The 13,108-nt window shown below is 42.0% G+C and overlaps 1 protein-coding gene across 3 annotated transcripts in view; it reads left to right on the top strand.

Annotated features, from left to right (window-relative positions):
* LOC148037440 (urea-proton symporter DUR3-like) overlaps positions 1-13,108 on the top strand; it is a 204,885-nt gene that overhangs the window by 79,787 nt on the left and 111,990 nt on the right. For all 3 annotated transcript variants that reach the window (XM_087676377.1, XM_087676378.1, XM_087676376.1), the window contains 6 exons: positions 10,722-10,784; positions 10,893-11,022; positions 11,386-11,473; positions 12,008-12,150; positions 12,244-12,331; positions 12,424-12,536. In XM_087676377.1, the coding sequence (XP_087532503.1) occupies positions 10,722-10,784; positions 10,893-11,022; positions 11,386-11,473; positions 12,008-12,150; positions 12,244-12,331; positions 12,424-12,536 (625 nt within the window). The remainder of the gene's footprint in view (positions 1-10,721; positions 10,785-10,892; positions 11,023-11,385; positions 11,474-12,007; positions 12,151-12,243; positions 12,332-12,423; positions 12,537-13,108) is intronic.

Here is a 13,108-nt window from a genome sequence, read left to right as displayed (position 1 = left end):
GACCAAAGCAGTCAACTAGCTGGTTCTTCAGTATGTTCTACTTAGGATTGGCTTGGGTACACCCTCCTTTACTTCTTCAGATTGACAGGGAGAGGATGCTTCCCTCTTGCTTTCCCTTCCAGTTTGAGAGGGGGCGGCTACTTCTCTTGATAATGATAGTGATGATGCTTACAATTTTTAGACATTCATTCATTCTTTTGTATTGTACTTATGAACATTTGTAACTTTATCCGCAATGTCAGGATGACATGATTGTAAAAGGGCACTTGGACAAGTGAACAATTCCCTTGCGAGGAAACTATCCAAGTGACACTGTTTCATTGCATTTTGTGTGAGCATGACATTTTGCATCTCCCTTTGCATTGTCCCATGCATTGGCATTCTATTCATGTAAACATGTGTCTATGTGCATTTATCCCTTTTTGGCCTTTTGGAGCGGTCAACTTTCGATCCATCATATTTGTGGCATTGCACATGGCTGTTTCCAATGTAGTTTTTCCTAGGTTGCTTGCTTTGCTTGCTTTATATCTTTGCTATATTTGTGTCACCCATGCCTTAGCCATTTTCCTTTTCACGAACACCCAATAATGGTAGGGATAGTATGCTTGTTTTTTGAAGGTCTTAGATTTGACCATCCCTTATTACTCTTCGTTTGGGGGACGGATGCTTAATAGGACGAAAACTGATTTGAAACACTCACTTAATGTTAAATCTATCAAAATTACAAAGCCCTCCAAGAAAAAAGAAAAAAGCAAAAAAGTCCATAGCTAGTCTTAGTAGGCTGGTTAGTTGACGCGTACCCTTTGTTTGATGCTCTGGTTGCTTTGAGGTGGGATGCCTTGGGGGAAAAAAAAAGAGGGGGGGCTTGGTTGGCTTTCTTCTTGTGGCATTGTTGTTGGGCTTGAGAGAGGGTGTTGAGCTAAAAATGCATTAGCTTTACTTAAGTAGCCCCAAATCATGCTTAATTAAGGAAGAAGCCTTGTTTATTTAAATAGAAATGCATTCCTAGAGAGTGTATGTACCCATAAGTACAACTCCACTTGGGAGGGCCCAAACCTTCTGTAAATAGGTATGCTGCCCCTCATTCAGCCTTAATCTCGTTTTTGCAGATTTTACGTACTTCAGCTTGTTGCCCACACCCCGAACACGGAGGACAACATAGTGCAAGCTCGCCATTGCTGTCTACAATAATTTGGCGCCTGTTTTCAGCTACCACACATTGTTTAGAGTTGATTCTAGCATGTTGACTGTTGCTACTGGTTTTTCTTGCGTTTTTAGTCTCTCTCTTTTGCAACTTGTGTTTTTAGTCTTCCTCTCTCCTACACTGCCATCTGCATCAATCTCCTGCACTGCCATCTGCATCAAGTCCAGTCTTCCTTGGTTGCGTTTGCTGGTGTTCGACATTCGGAGGCTGTCTTGCTACGATTCGAGATTTGTTCGGAGTACGACACACTCTGTATCTCATTACCCTTGCCTTGATCCTTGAGATACTGGGGTTTGAGTTATAGTATTCATTCATTGCATAGTGTGTTTGTTGCATGAGCATTGTATGTTCAATAGTTATATCATTTCATTCATTCTTTGTGTTCATTGTCTGTGAGTTACCCTAACCCTAATTGTGTTTTTCTATCAGTCTGTGCTTTGTCATACGATGTTATTTGTGTTTTTGTATTAGGGTATTTTTTCACACAAAAACTACACAAACCGAACATCTCGACTCGTGTAGACTTGCCGTGAAAAGAGATCATAGAGTATATATCCATGTGAATGCAAGCTATAACCCACGAATACCTATCTCTTGGAAGTCGGCTTGAACTTACCTCTCTACTTATTTGGGGTGTGAATGTAGACATCACACCCAAACACCTTGGAATAAGACACATCCCGTTTGAGACAAGAGTAAGTCTCAAAAGGTGTCGTATCAACCACGGCTGATGTACATGATCAATTAACAATGTGGATAGTGGTGGCCACTGCTTCAATCCATAGACATTGTAGTGTCTACTAAGGCTGTATCATAGTCCACATCATCTTGATCACATTGTGTTTCTCCTGTTCCAATGTGCCATTCTTTTAAGGTGTGCTTATGTTGGCAAACTTTTGGTGAATGCTACAATTTGCACAAAACTTGGCTAGCTCGTTGGCGAAAAACTCCCCTCCTTAATCAGATTGTAGGGTCTTGAGTTACCTACTAGGTTTGTTCTCATTAAAAATCAACCAATCCTCAAAAGTTTGAGAATGCTTTAGACTTCAACTCCAAGAAATACGCCTGTCATCCTATTGAAATCATTGACAGATAGCATAAAGTGTAAACTCCCCTTATGGGGCTCCAATTGCATTGGTCCTTATAAGTCCGTTGAAACAAGCTCCAAAGGCTCCACCCTTCGTGAACGCTTGTTGGGAATCACATCTTGATGTTGCTTGCCACAAATGCAAGATACACATGGTGGGTGGCTCACCCCAATCTCCAGCAATCCATGAACAAGCTGACCATGAGCTTCCTTCCTAAGGTACTCGTAATTGAGATGGTCGAACCAAACATGCCAAAGCTCGGTTTTTGTCTAAGAAGAAAAAAGGAGAGGGGTAAAGGTTGAGGAAGTCCGCATTTTGTAGACTCCATTCTCCTCGTGCATGCACAAAGAACTTGTCTTGCATCGGTGCTGGGGAAATATGAGTCTAACCATGATTGTGGGATAGTTGTCAGAGGTAGAATAGTCATTCCTAGGCAATTTTGGCATGCAAGGATAGGATATTCGTGACCTGTCATCACCAAGACGCATAGAACCAGAGATGGTACGCTAGGTATGAAACCAATCTCTACAGGGTGTCACATGAAATGACACACCTGAATCCAAAAGCCAATACTACGCATACATAGAATGTATCTCAGAAGCCTGTAAGGCATCACAGGAAGAAGCTGCAAGTATGTAATCTTCATCTGAATCAGTGGCTTGCATGACATTAATCTCTTCTATCTTCACACTAGACTTTGTAGGAGGTTGGTTGTCATAGGCAAGCAAGTTACGTATCAGAACATAGGTCTTGTCAAATAGGTTGTGTCAAAGATTGATAATGTGCAGGTTGGGGCTAGAGTTGTTAGAGCTGTAGAGTCAGGCGGAGTCAATTTTTCGGGCTAGACTTTGACAGAAGTAGGGGCTCCTTCCTAGCTCTCTTAGGACATATCCCCGCACCTGAAAATTGCCATGGACATGTCATTAGCTTCCTCATCCACCCTCATAGACTTTGTACGATTCCTTGCATAAGCAACCTCCAACTCCCCTTCCCCAGCACAACCCCAACAAATAAGACAACAACAAAATCTAGTGCCAATAGACTAAGAGGCACCTGCATCACACACACATAGAGCTAGTATATCACCTGAGATCACAGTTGATCCTTCATCATGCCTAGGGGGTTCTAGTGCAGCCTATCACATATGTCGGCTGATGCCTTCTCATGAATCCGCTTTGCTTTGAACACAGAGCTAGCACTCAGGGATAGAGTGACGGTCCTAGAAGCGTCATCTTCGACCTGTAGAATGGTTGTAGATCGCCCACCTATTCTTAGTCTTAAGGACTCCATCCAGTCAGCTCTTACCGGCACCTCAACCAAGATTATGCGAGTTGTGCCCCTGGGAAATGGGTGCTTCAGAGTCCACTTTAATTCAAATGAGTAGATGGAGATAGTGCTTGCTTCCAGCCTGCTTGATGTTAGGACCTCATTCCTATCCTTCGAGACTACTCATCGCTTGGAGATGGCACGTCATCGAGCTGGAATGGTGCCTGGTTGGAGACGGATAGGTGGCGAGCATGACGTAGGTGGCTTAGTGGACGCCCACGCGTAGGAAGCATAGATGAAAGAGGCATGGGGCATTGTAGGCGAATGTGCCGCTTGCTTAGGCAATGCTAGGAGTTGGCGGTCGTAGTAAACTGGGCACTTCAAGGGTGGACACACTACCTATGGGGCGGTGCTGCAGGTGTTGAGGAGTCCAGGTGGTGTTGGCTAGAAGGGTATAGGAGACCCTTGGATGAGCTAGAAGAAGTTGGAGCTCTGAGCTAGTGGCTCAGTTGTTGGCAGTGGCTAGAAGTTGAGTTGAGCTGAGTGCAGCTTTGATACCAAATGTGAGAGGTGAGAGAATGCAAAAGGATCAAGACTCGAGCTCAGTTGCAAGTTCAGTTGGACAATGAAGAGAATATAAGAGTGTGATAGCACGACACCCAAAAATAATAATCTAAAGTGTAAGGTGCAAGTACAAAGTACAACCCCTAAACCTTAGGGTTGTAAGAGGGTGTTCACACCCGAAGAGTATAGAATACGATGAGTGCCCAAACTGTGTAAGATAGGTACATAAAATACAATAAATAAATTTGGGGGAAAAAGCCTATCGTACAGGGAGTAAAAAGTGTCCCAGTGTCCTAGTGAAGATCACTGACACTCCTTTGTGAGCGTAGGCATAAGTCAAACCCAACAATAGTTGACATGTGCCATGTGAGCATGCTATAACTCTACCTGTGACATAGTAGGAGTAAGAGTAGATGCTAAGTAGATTGACTGATCAACTGAATAAGCATCTAACTCATAGAGTCCATTACATAATGTGCCACTCAAAACCAAAGTCATGAGTTCTTTATCCTTAACCATACATTTGTCATCATCAAACATGACTTGCATGCTACACTTTGCCAAAGAAAAAATGAAGAACTAATTCTTCTTTATGCCTGGCACAAATAATGCATCCTATAAACAGAGAGTAGAGCCATCAATGGCTGTCAACACAATCTTCCTAATATCTCTAAGCGGGTAAGATGCATTGTTGGCACACTACATAGACTTGCCAACAAGAGCTGCAATAATAGAGGAAAATGAATCCATGTGGGATGTAATGTGCCTAGAAGCACCACTGTCAAAGAACCAAGTGCTAGCATCCTTAGTAGAGCTAAATGCTCTATCAGCCCAAGAAAAGTCATAACTGCAAGTGTGGAAACAGTAGTCACGGTCTATAATAAACAACACGGACTCGGTAGCAGTAGAAGGTGCATCAGAAACAGACATCCCTGACTCCTTTTCCTTGGCTATGCGTTTCTTATATTCTGTGATGTTATGACCTGGTTTCTTGCAATAGTGGCATTTGTCCTTCTTGGCTTGCGTGCCCTCCCTATTTCTTACTGCTTTGAGAAGTACTTGAACTTCCAAAACTATGCGAAGCATTTTTAGATTGGTTGCCCTTGCTCTTCTGCCTTGCCATAAAAGCTTGCTCAGAGGCTATTACATTCACTCCACTGTTCTTTCTTGTTTGCTCTTCTTCTAAGAGGAAACTAACCAACTGAAGGAAAGTAACTGGCTGTGGGGAAATTTTAATGGTGAGATTTAGGGCCGTATGAAAGACCAAATAAGAGGGCGGCAATGAATTCAGAGTAGTAGAGGTCAACTGTGCATCCAAATAATACTCATCTACATTCATTAGCTGCTCACATATCGTAAATTTTGTTAAGATGATCCTGCATGGAATCACCTTCATCCATCTTCACATTCTCAAGCTCTTTCTTCAAGAAAGAGATGCGCGTCTCGTTTTTTCTAGCAAGCATGTGCTCATGTGTTAGCTATGCTTCTCGTGAAGAAGCTACACACCGTATGTGTGGGATGATAGACCGTTGAACTGCCAATACAATTAGTGAAAATGCTTGAGCATCTCGTGTATCCCAAGCCTTTTGTGCTGCTGATCTAGAGTGGGTTGAGTGGGCCTTTGACCACGTCCTCCTAGAGGAGGTGTTATAGGAGCGACAACTCTAGGACGAACTTCTTCACCATTGACATAATCCCAAAGATTCTTTGCAATCAGCACGCTTTTAATCATGAAAGACCATTGAGAATAGTTGTTGCCATCCAATCTATCCTCCTTGGATACATATGTGAACACATCACCTTGTCCCTGATTGGCCATAGTAAGTGTCACTGTTCAAAGAGCACAAGAGCAACACTTAAGGATGGACCAACTTGGAAATTTGAGAATTTCTAGAAATTACAGCGAGCACCACGCTGTTATTAACAAATCTGATTACACTGTCAAAACTGTCCATTGTACACGCTGTCCAATGCACAAACAGTGCTCAATAGCACAAAAAATGCAAAAGCCCTGAAATTTTGTTGTCCAAAATGCACAATTTCAGTCTATTTTGGACTAACCTTGATGTACATTTGCCAATGTCTGCACTAAATCCAAAAGCCCCAAAAATTTTGGCTCGAATTCCAAGAAATCAGTGCTTTAAGCGTGTCACAAATTCACAAATTTGAATTAAAAAAATGTATCAGTTACCTTCTGTGTGAGCTAAGGTTGAGATAGGAGGATGTTGGTGGCCTGGTGGAGCTGTGTAGGGACAACCTTGTGGAGGTGATGGCGGGCTGGCCACTGCTGGTGCAGCCATCAGGTGGAGGCGTTGGAGACCAGACAGAGCTGGTTGTGTAGACTGTCGAGCCTGGCAGCCAGGGGGCGGGTGTGCAGACCAGGGAGCAGTGGCATAGGCGGACTGCTGCAGGTACTGGCCGCTTCTGCAGTGGAGCTGGAGCAGGGGGTGACAACGCTGGTGGATAGGGCAGATGAGAGGCAGAAGTATGTCACAAGACTGTGACAACTATTACCTTTTTGTTGATTTCTTTATTACATATTTTATTTGGTTTTTCTTTCTGGAAGGATCCCTCTTGAAATCTTAACGCCCGAGTTGCATGGCCAGTATGTGAAATGGACAGGAAAGTCTGGTGAGTCAAGACTGGACAATTAAGGTCCAATACAAGTCTGGAAGAGACTAATGGCACTGTAGATTGACAAGCCTGGAAGAGACTTGTGAAAGTGTATATGGACAAGTGTGTTGAAGAACTAGCCTGGAAGAGACTAGTTCAAAGTGAAGATGGACAAATCTGCAAGAGATTAGTCCATGTGGGGTCATCACTCGAAATTCACTTTCAGTTGAGCTACATTGCAAATCTGGATGTAGTCATAGTCTGCAAAGATGGTCAGAAGACTAGTGGGATGCAATGGAAGCAACTCCTAAAATTTAGGGAGTTACTATTTTTAGACCCTAGAATCTGTTCGCATCATTATCTTCGTTTTTGCACGAGGATTAATTCTCTGGTCTGTGCCGAGGTCAAATTTTGCACCGATCATGGAGAATTTTAGACCAAAAGGTTTAAACAAGAAAATTGTTACATGTATGCCATGTGTCACAATTTGGGCATAAATTCCTAAAAGAGAGAGAGAGAGGGCAGCACAAAAAAAACGAGTTTCAATGCATGAGGGGCTGAAAGGGGCTCATTTGAGAGGGATTGCTGCAGATGGAGAGCTCTTGAGAGCTGGTCTTCCTTGTCAATGATGCACAGAGGGCTGAGCTTGCTTCCTACTCTCTCTTTCTCTCCTGGACAGTTTGGTTATGCTTCAGAATCAAGGGCCTTTCTTCCGATTCAGGTACAGCTCTGTGGAATATGCTGTTTTTGCATGAGGCAAGAGCCTCTTTTCTCCAGGAACAGGAGCAGTTGTTTGCTGCCCACAAGCAGGAACAGGTGGGGGTGGTAACCTCACCAAGCAAGTGTCTGAAACAGCATTAAATTAGTTCTGATTCTGGATTGTTCAGAGGTCATTTCAGAGCCCAATTGATGTCAGAATCAAGGGGCACTTGGCCCAGATGATGCAGGACAGTGCAGGGAACAATATGAGCTGAGAACAGGTGTCAGAACAGGTCTGAACCAGTAATTACAGTGGGTTGAATAGTACAGGGAACAGTATGAGTTGTAAACAGGTTTCAGAACAGGTCTGAACCAGTAATTACAGCAGGCTGAAATGGTCAATTCTGCACTCCAACCAGAAGATTCAGATTTGGGCAGAGTTTCCCCTCCTGGTCGGCTTGTTTTGGGTCAGTAATTGTACTGTTATGCTGCCAAATTTCACCCAGAATAGGTGAAAGACAGCCCATTGTACTCCCTCTCTTTTTAAAAATAAAGAAATACCGCAAGGGGCGCCTAACTTAGGGGCCAACAAGGTGTCTGTGTGGCAACAGGAGCATTTTAGCTTCCTGTATTTCTTCTTGTTTCTGTGTCTTTAAGTTCAGGTAAAGTGGATGATTGTAAATTGGGTGAAAGCATTTATATATTTGGTTGTACACTACCGCCCTTTCCAGTGAACAGGCCGGTTTCAGCAGCACTGGTGGTGCTGGCTGTTGGGTGGACCTGGTGGTGGCACTGGTGGCGGTACAGACAGCTGCTGTAGATGGAGGCAGCAGCTCAGCAAGCTGTAGCTGGAGCTGGGCAATGGAGTGCTGCTGGTACAAGGACTGCACAATGCGAGAACTGAGCTGAGCTGAACTTGGCTTTGATACCAAATGTGAGAGAGAGAGGGCAGATTGAAGCTCAGCTGAGAGTACACAATTGACAGTGAAGAGAGTGTAGACATGACTCCTAATGCAATAATCAAAGAGTGTAATGTGCAAGTATAAAGTACAACCCTTAAACCTTAGGGTTGTTAATGTGCGTTCACATCCAGAAGGTGTAAAACATGATAAGTGCCCGAACTGTGTAACATAAGCACATAAAATAAAGGAGAATAAAATTGGGGGAAAAAACCTTTCATAAGGAGAGTAAAAAGTGCCCTAGTGTCCTACCGAGCATCACTGACACTCCTCTATGAGTGTAGGCGTGATTCAAACCCAACAGATGGTGGATGTCTTGTAGGTGCCGTTGTTAAGGAGGATCCACAATGTCCTGGAAGTCCTTCACCATTTGGAGTTGTTGTAGTAGCTACAAACTCTTGTATTTATGCGACTAAAGTGGGAATGGCAAAGATGTGCTACCTCTAAGCCTCTTGTAGAGAGAGCGAAGGCTTTTGCCTCCTTGAAGCGATCTAGCTGGTACAAGAAGTGACCCTGATATTTCCATTCTTGGGGTCTTGTACAGTGAACTTATTTTGCTCAAACACTACAAGAAAACCGGGTAGGGCAATACAAGATACAAACAATAGATTTTTCTTAATATTGGTGACATAGGGCACATGAACATCCACCATTAGCTGTAGTGATTACACTGCTTCTAATGCATTTAACTGGGTAAGAAAAGTTGTTAGCACATTGTACCTTTTTTCCAGGTGGAGCTGATGCCAGGGTATCAAACAAATCTTTATGTGAAGTCATGTGCTTAGTAGTATCACTATCAAAATACCATACATGAGGGATGGATGAAGTGTGAAGGGCCTTTTCTGGATTATAACTATATACAAGGAAGGACCAAGCTGAAATCACAAGAGTTGCATCTTTCACTTGATGTGTAGGACATTTGGTTGAGGAGATTGCCATACCTAAGTCCTTAGGATTTTTTTCTTTTGCAAGCCATTTTTGGCACTCTTTGATATAGTGACTTGGCTTCTTACAGTAGTGACATCTGCCCTTCTTTGGCATTTTCCTGTTTTGCAAACTAGAAGTCCAAGATGATTCTCCTTTTTGATCGATTGATTCGCTGGAGTTCTCCTTTGAGGTTGGAGTAAAACTTTTGCGATTGCTGCTGCAAGACTTCCCTTTGTATCTGCCGAATAATGCTTATGAGTCACCTTGATGGAGATTTTTTCAGGTTTTCTCCTCATGTAGTAACAAACCAACTAACTCTTGAAACTGAAGTAGGTTAGCATTTTCTCAGAAAGAAAAGCTCACAAAAATGTGGAAGGTATGGTAGGATTTTAGAAGAGAATTTAAGGTGTAAGAGATTATTTGGTTGTCGAGGAGTGTTTCTTTGACATCTTCAAGCTCTTCTCGACTATATTGTGGGTAAGTTAGGTGGTCCATCATGAAATCATCCTAACACATTTGACACAACTCTATTTGCCTATGAAGATATGCAATCCGTGGTTGATTTTTTACTTGAAACATGGATAGTAATTTTCTCAAGCATGTTTGGCAGTGTGATAAGATCTAATGTGGGGGATGATACTCCTTATTGCTAAAGGAATTACTGCAGGGGCTTGAGCATCTCGTGGCAGTACCTTTGATGATTGCACAGAGGCCTTTAGTGAGAATGACATTTTTGACCATGAACTTCCAGAAGGACAATCAATAGGTGGAGAGGGTAGACAGGTGCACAGAATCCAGATGCGGCAGCGGTCGAGTAGGACCAGAGAACAGCAGATTGAGGTAGATTTGTTATCAACACGTGAAGGCCTAGAAGGCTCTGATACCAAATGCAGACGTGTTTGGACATAGTGAATGCAGATAGAGAATGTAGAGATAGAGAGGGCAAAAGTTTCAAGGCACAATGATAGAATATCACTTCAATTGATTAGAGGGAATTATTGGATACATGCCACGTGAAAGGTCCTTCTATAGATGTTAGACCTTTAGCAAGGTACAAATATCTACTACTTTCTATAGAATTCTTGATATGTATGAATGTGTCACTTTTCTAGAGACTTTACCTTTCTCAAGGATAAGATTTGGCTAAATCTGTGTTCACGTGCAGTGTGCTAACATGACACGTGTCAATTAAAGTGTGTTCATGTGTGTATGCAAAATAATTAATTAATGCATATGCAAATGCATTAAATATGAGTTCACATGGAACATTTCAGCTAGCATTTCCAACAGTGTTCTTGTTAAAGTTATGTCATAGTGCTAGGATTATAAGTTCATAGTAATGGTGGGAAAACAGAGATGCTAATACAAACACTGATTGTCTATGATTCTTACCGCATACAGGGTTTCAGATCTTTTACAATCATCAAATGAGGCTTTTCAATATGGTATCAGTGGTTCCTTCTGGTAAGTTGAGCAAGGATTCCATCGATGCTACATAAATGCAACTTGCAACATTTGAGTTGTTCAGTTTGGACGCTACTTTTATTTGAAGAATGAAATCCTGGCTGGCAGGTATACCACTGGTTCAGCAGTTCAAATTTTGTTGTTTGGCATAGTAGCCATGGAAGTCAAGCGTAGAGCCCCTAAAGCACACACTGTAGTTGAGCTTGTACGCCGTCGATGGGGAGATGTAGCTAATTATGTAAGACATCTACCTTTGAGAGAAATTTTGGAATGTAAGCAGGCCTAGTGCCACCTACTGTCGGCTTTTCAAAAGACCAAGCACAAATAGTCCCAATAACCATTTAATATGACTTGTGTGAAAGGGCTTGATGCACATTTCTGTGATTTTTAAGTAAAGCTTTTTTGATTCTTTGTGCTTGTTCTATGTGGTTTTTGTTTATGATTTGCAATGATTAGCAATTTGGTACCATGTCTTTTACCTCACAGCCTTGCTTTTGTAAATGCATGTTCTTAGATCACAGATTTCAAGTTTGAAATGGATGTGTAAACTCTTAATGGTGTCATGCCTAGTCCTTAGTGCTGTGTTTTTTTGGTAAAACAGGTTTTCCTATACCTTTGCTATTTGAACAACATATTCACTTGTGCCACACTGTTTCTTGGAGCTGGAAATGTCCTTGCTGCAGCTACAGGTGAGATTAGACCTGTTGATGGGTGTTGATCTGTGTGTCAGACATACTTAGCTGAATATACATTGTATGAAGTGCTTGTGTTTTTTGTTTTAGAATGCTGATGCAGTGTGGTCCATAGCTATATCCAAATGCTTGAAACTCCAGGTTGAAAGAGAGTGAGGAGTGCTAATACTGAGATTGCAAACTGCAATTACTGTCTTGAACAGCTTTCTACTTTTGCTGTGCTGTAATCTCTCTTTAGGAAAGATCTTGGCTGTGGCATTTGCAGATGACACTAAGCTCTTATAGTGTGTACACAAAATTTGGGGAGCTTTGTTTTAGTCACGGAGGTGTTTACTTTAGCATCAGAGTGTAGCTAAACAAAAACTTTCTTGTGGGTGGTGAAAGCATCGAGTAATGAATACAAATTTTTGCTGTTTGGGCCATTCTGATTTCGGAAGTTGTGGGGAAAGTATAACAACTGCATCTGAATCACAAGTTTAGAGTTCCATTAAATTTGGTGTGTTGCATGTGATTCCGTTCCTGAATTTTCAGGAATGAACATTTATGCGGCACTTATGCTGGTACCCTTAAGTGTGGTTACTTATACTGTCATGGGTGGTTTGAAAGCTACATTTACATCCTCATATTTGCACACAGTTATTATCTTCGTCACCCTCAATCTCTTCATTTTTAAGGTAAGTAGTGTGGTCTCTGAGTTTTTGGCAGTGGGATGTTCGGTCTTCTATATATAGGTGGACTATTAATAGTCCTTTTCTAGGCTCTTTCAGGTGTATGCTTCTAATGCCTATCCTGTGGGAAGCATTCAAAGAGTTTGGCAGAATCTTACAACGTATGCCAATGCAAAGCCTGTTCCTGGTAATGTAGAACTTCATGAACCAGTGCTCTTTGCAAATACTGAACATTAATGTACTTGTCTAAGGTGTAAGACTTATGCGTTTGACATGCAGGGAATTTGCGTGGGAGCTATATGACGATGTTCAGCAGAAGCGGTCTACAGTTTGGAGTATTGAACTTAATTTCTTCCTTTGGAAATGTCTGGGCTGATCAGTCTTATTGGCAGGTAATCTCTTTTTAGATGTAGCTTTTAAGTATGGTGGTCAATTTCAAACTGTTCAGGCTCTATAAGAACTCTGCAGCATTAATAGTAAATGCTTGTCTCTGTTTGATTATTCAAATAATGCATGCCTTTGAAATTGTTGGGGATAGTTGTTGCTTATTTTTATGCCCTCATTCAAGTTGCTTTCTATTGTATGCATGTGTTGAGAGAATCGCATCTAATCCTCGGTACTGTATGTGAGAGACTGCTCGCAAGGCTTATGCATACTCAGCCTGTCTGGATCAAGAAGTTTTACACACATCAGATATACATAGATGCATGTACATATTTTTTCTTAAAAAAATTTCTTAAGGGCTTTAGTTCTTTGGCCTTTTCAGGCCTCATTCACGGAGAAGAAAGGATTTTCCTTTATCTTTACAGTACCATACACCAGAGAAACAAATCCGTTTGATGCTGATCAATGTCACTTACTCTTGAGAATTGTAGAATGATTGGTGAAAGTAATGAGTAGTTGTCAAGCTGTGCAGAATGGAATACCACATCGAATGACATTCATAGGGGTGCTGTCATTATGT

The sequence above is a fragment of the Lygodium microphyllum genome, chromosome 4 (genome assembly GCF_053477565.2).
Source record: "Lygodium microphyllum isolate KBCC chromosome 4, Lygodium_microphyllum_v1.1.10, whole genome shotgun sequence".
Taxonomy (NCBI): Eukaryota; Viridiplantae; Streptophyta; class Polypodiopsida; order Schizaeales; family Lygodiaceae; genus Lygodium; species Lygodium microphyllum.
The sequence above is the reverse complement of the archived record's forward strand: the minus strand, read 5'-3'. Positions and strand labels throughout refer to the sequence as shown.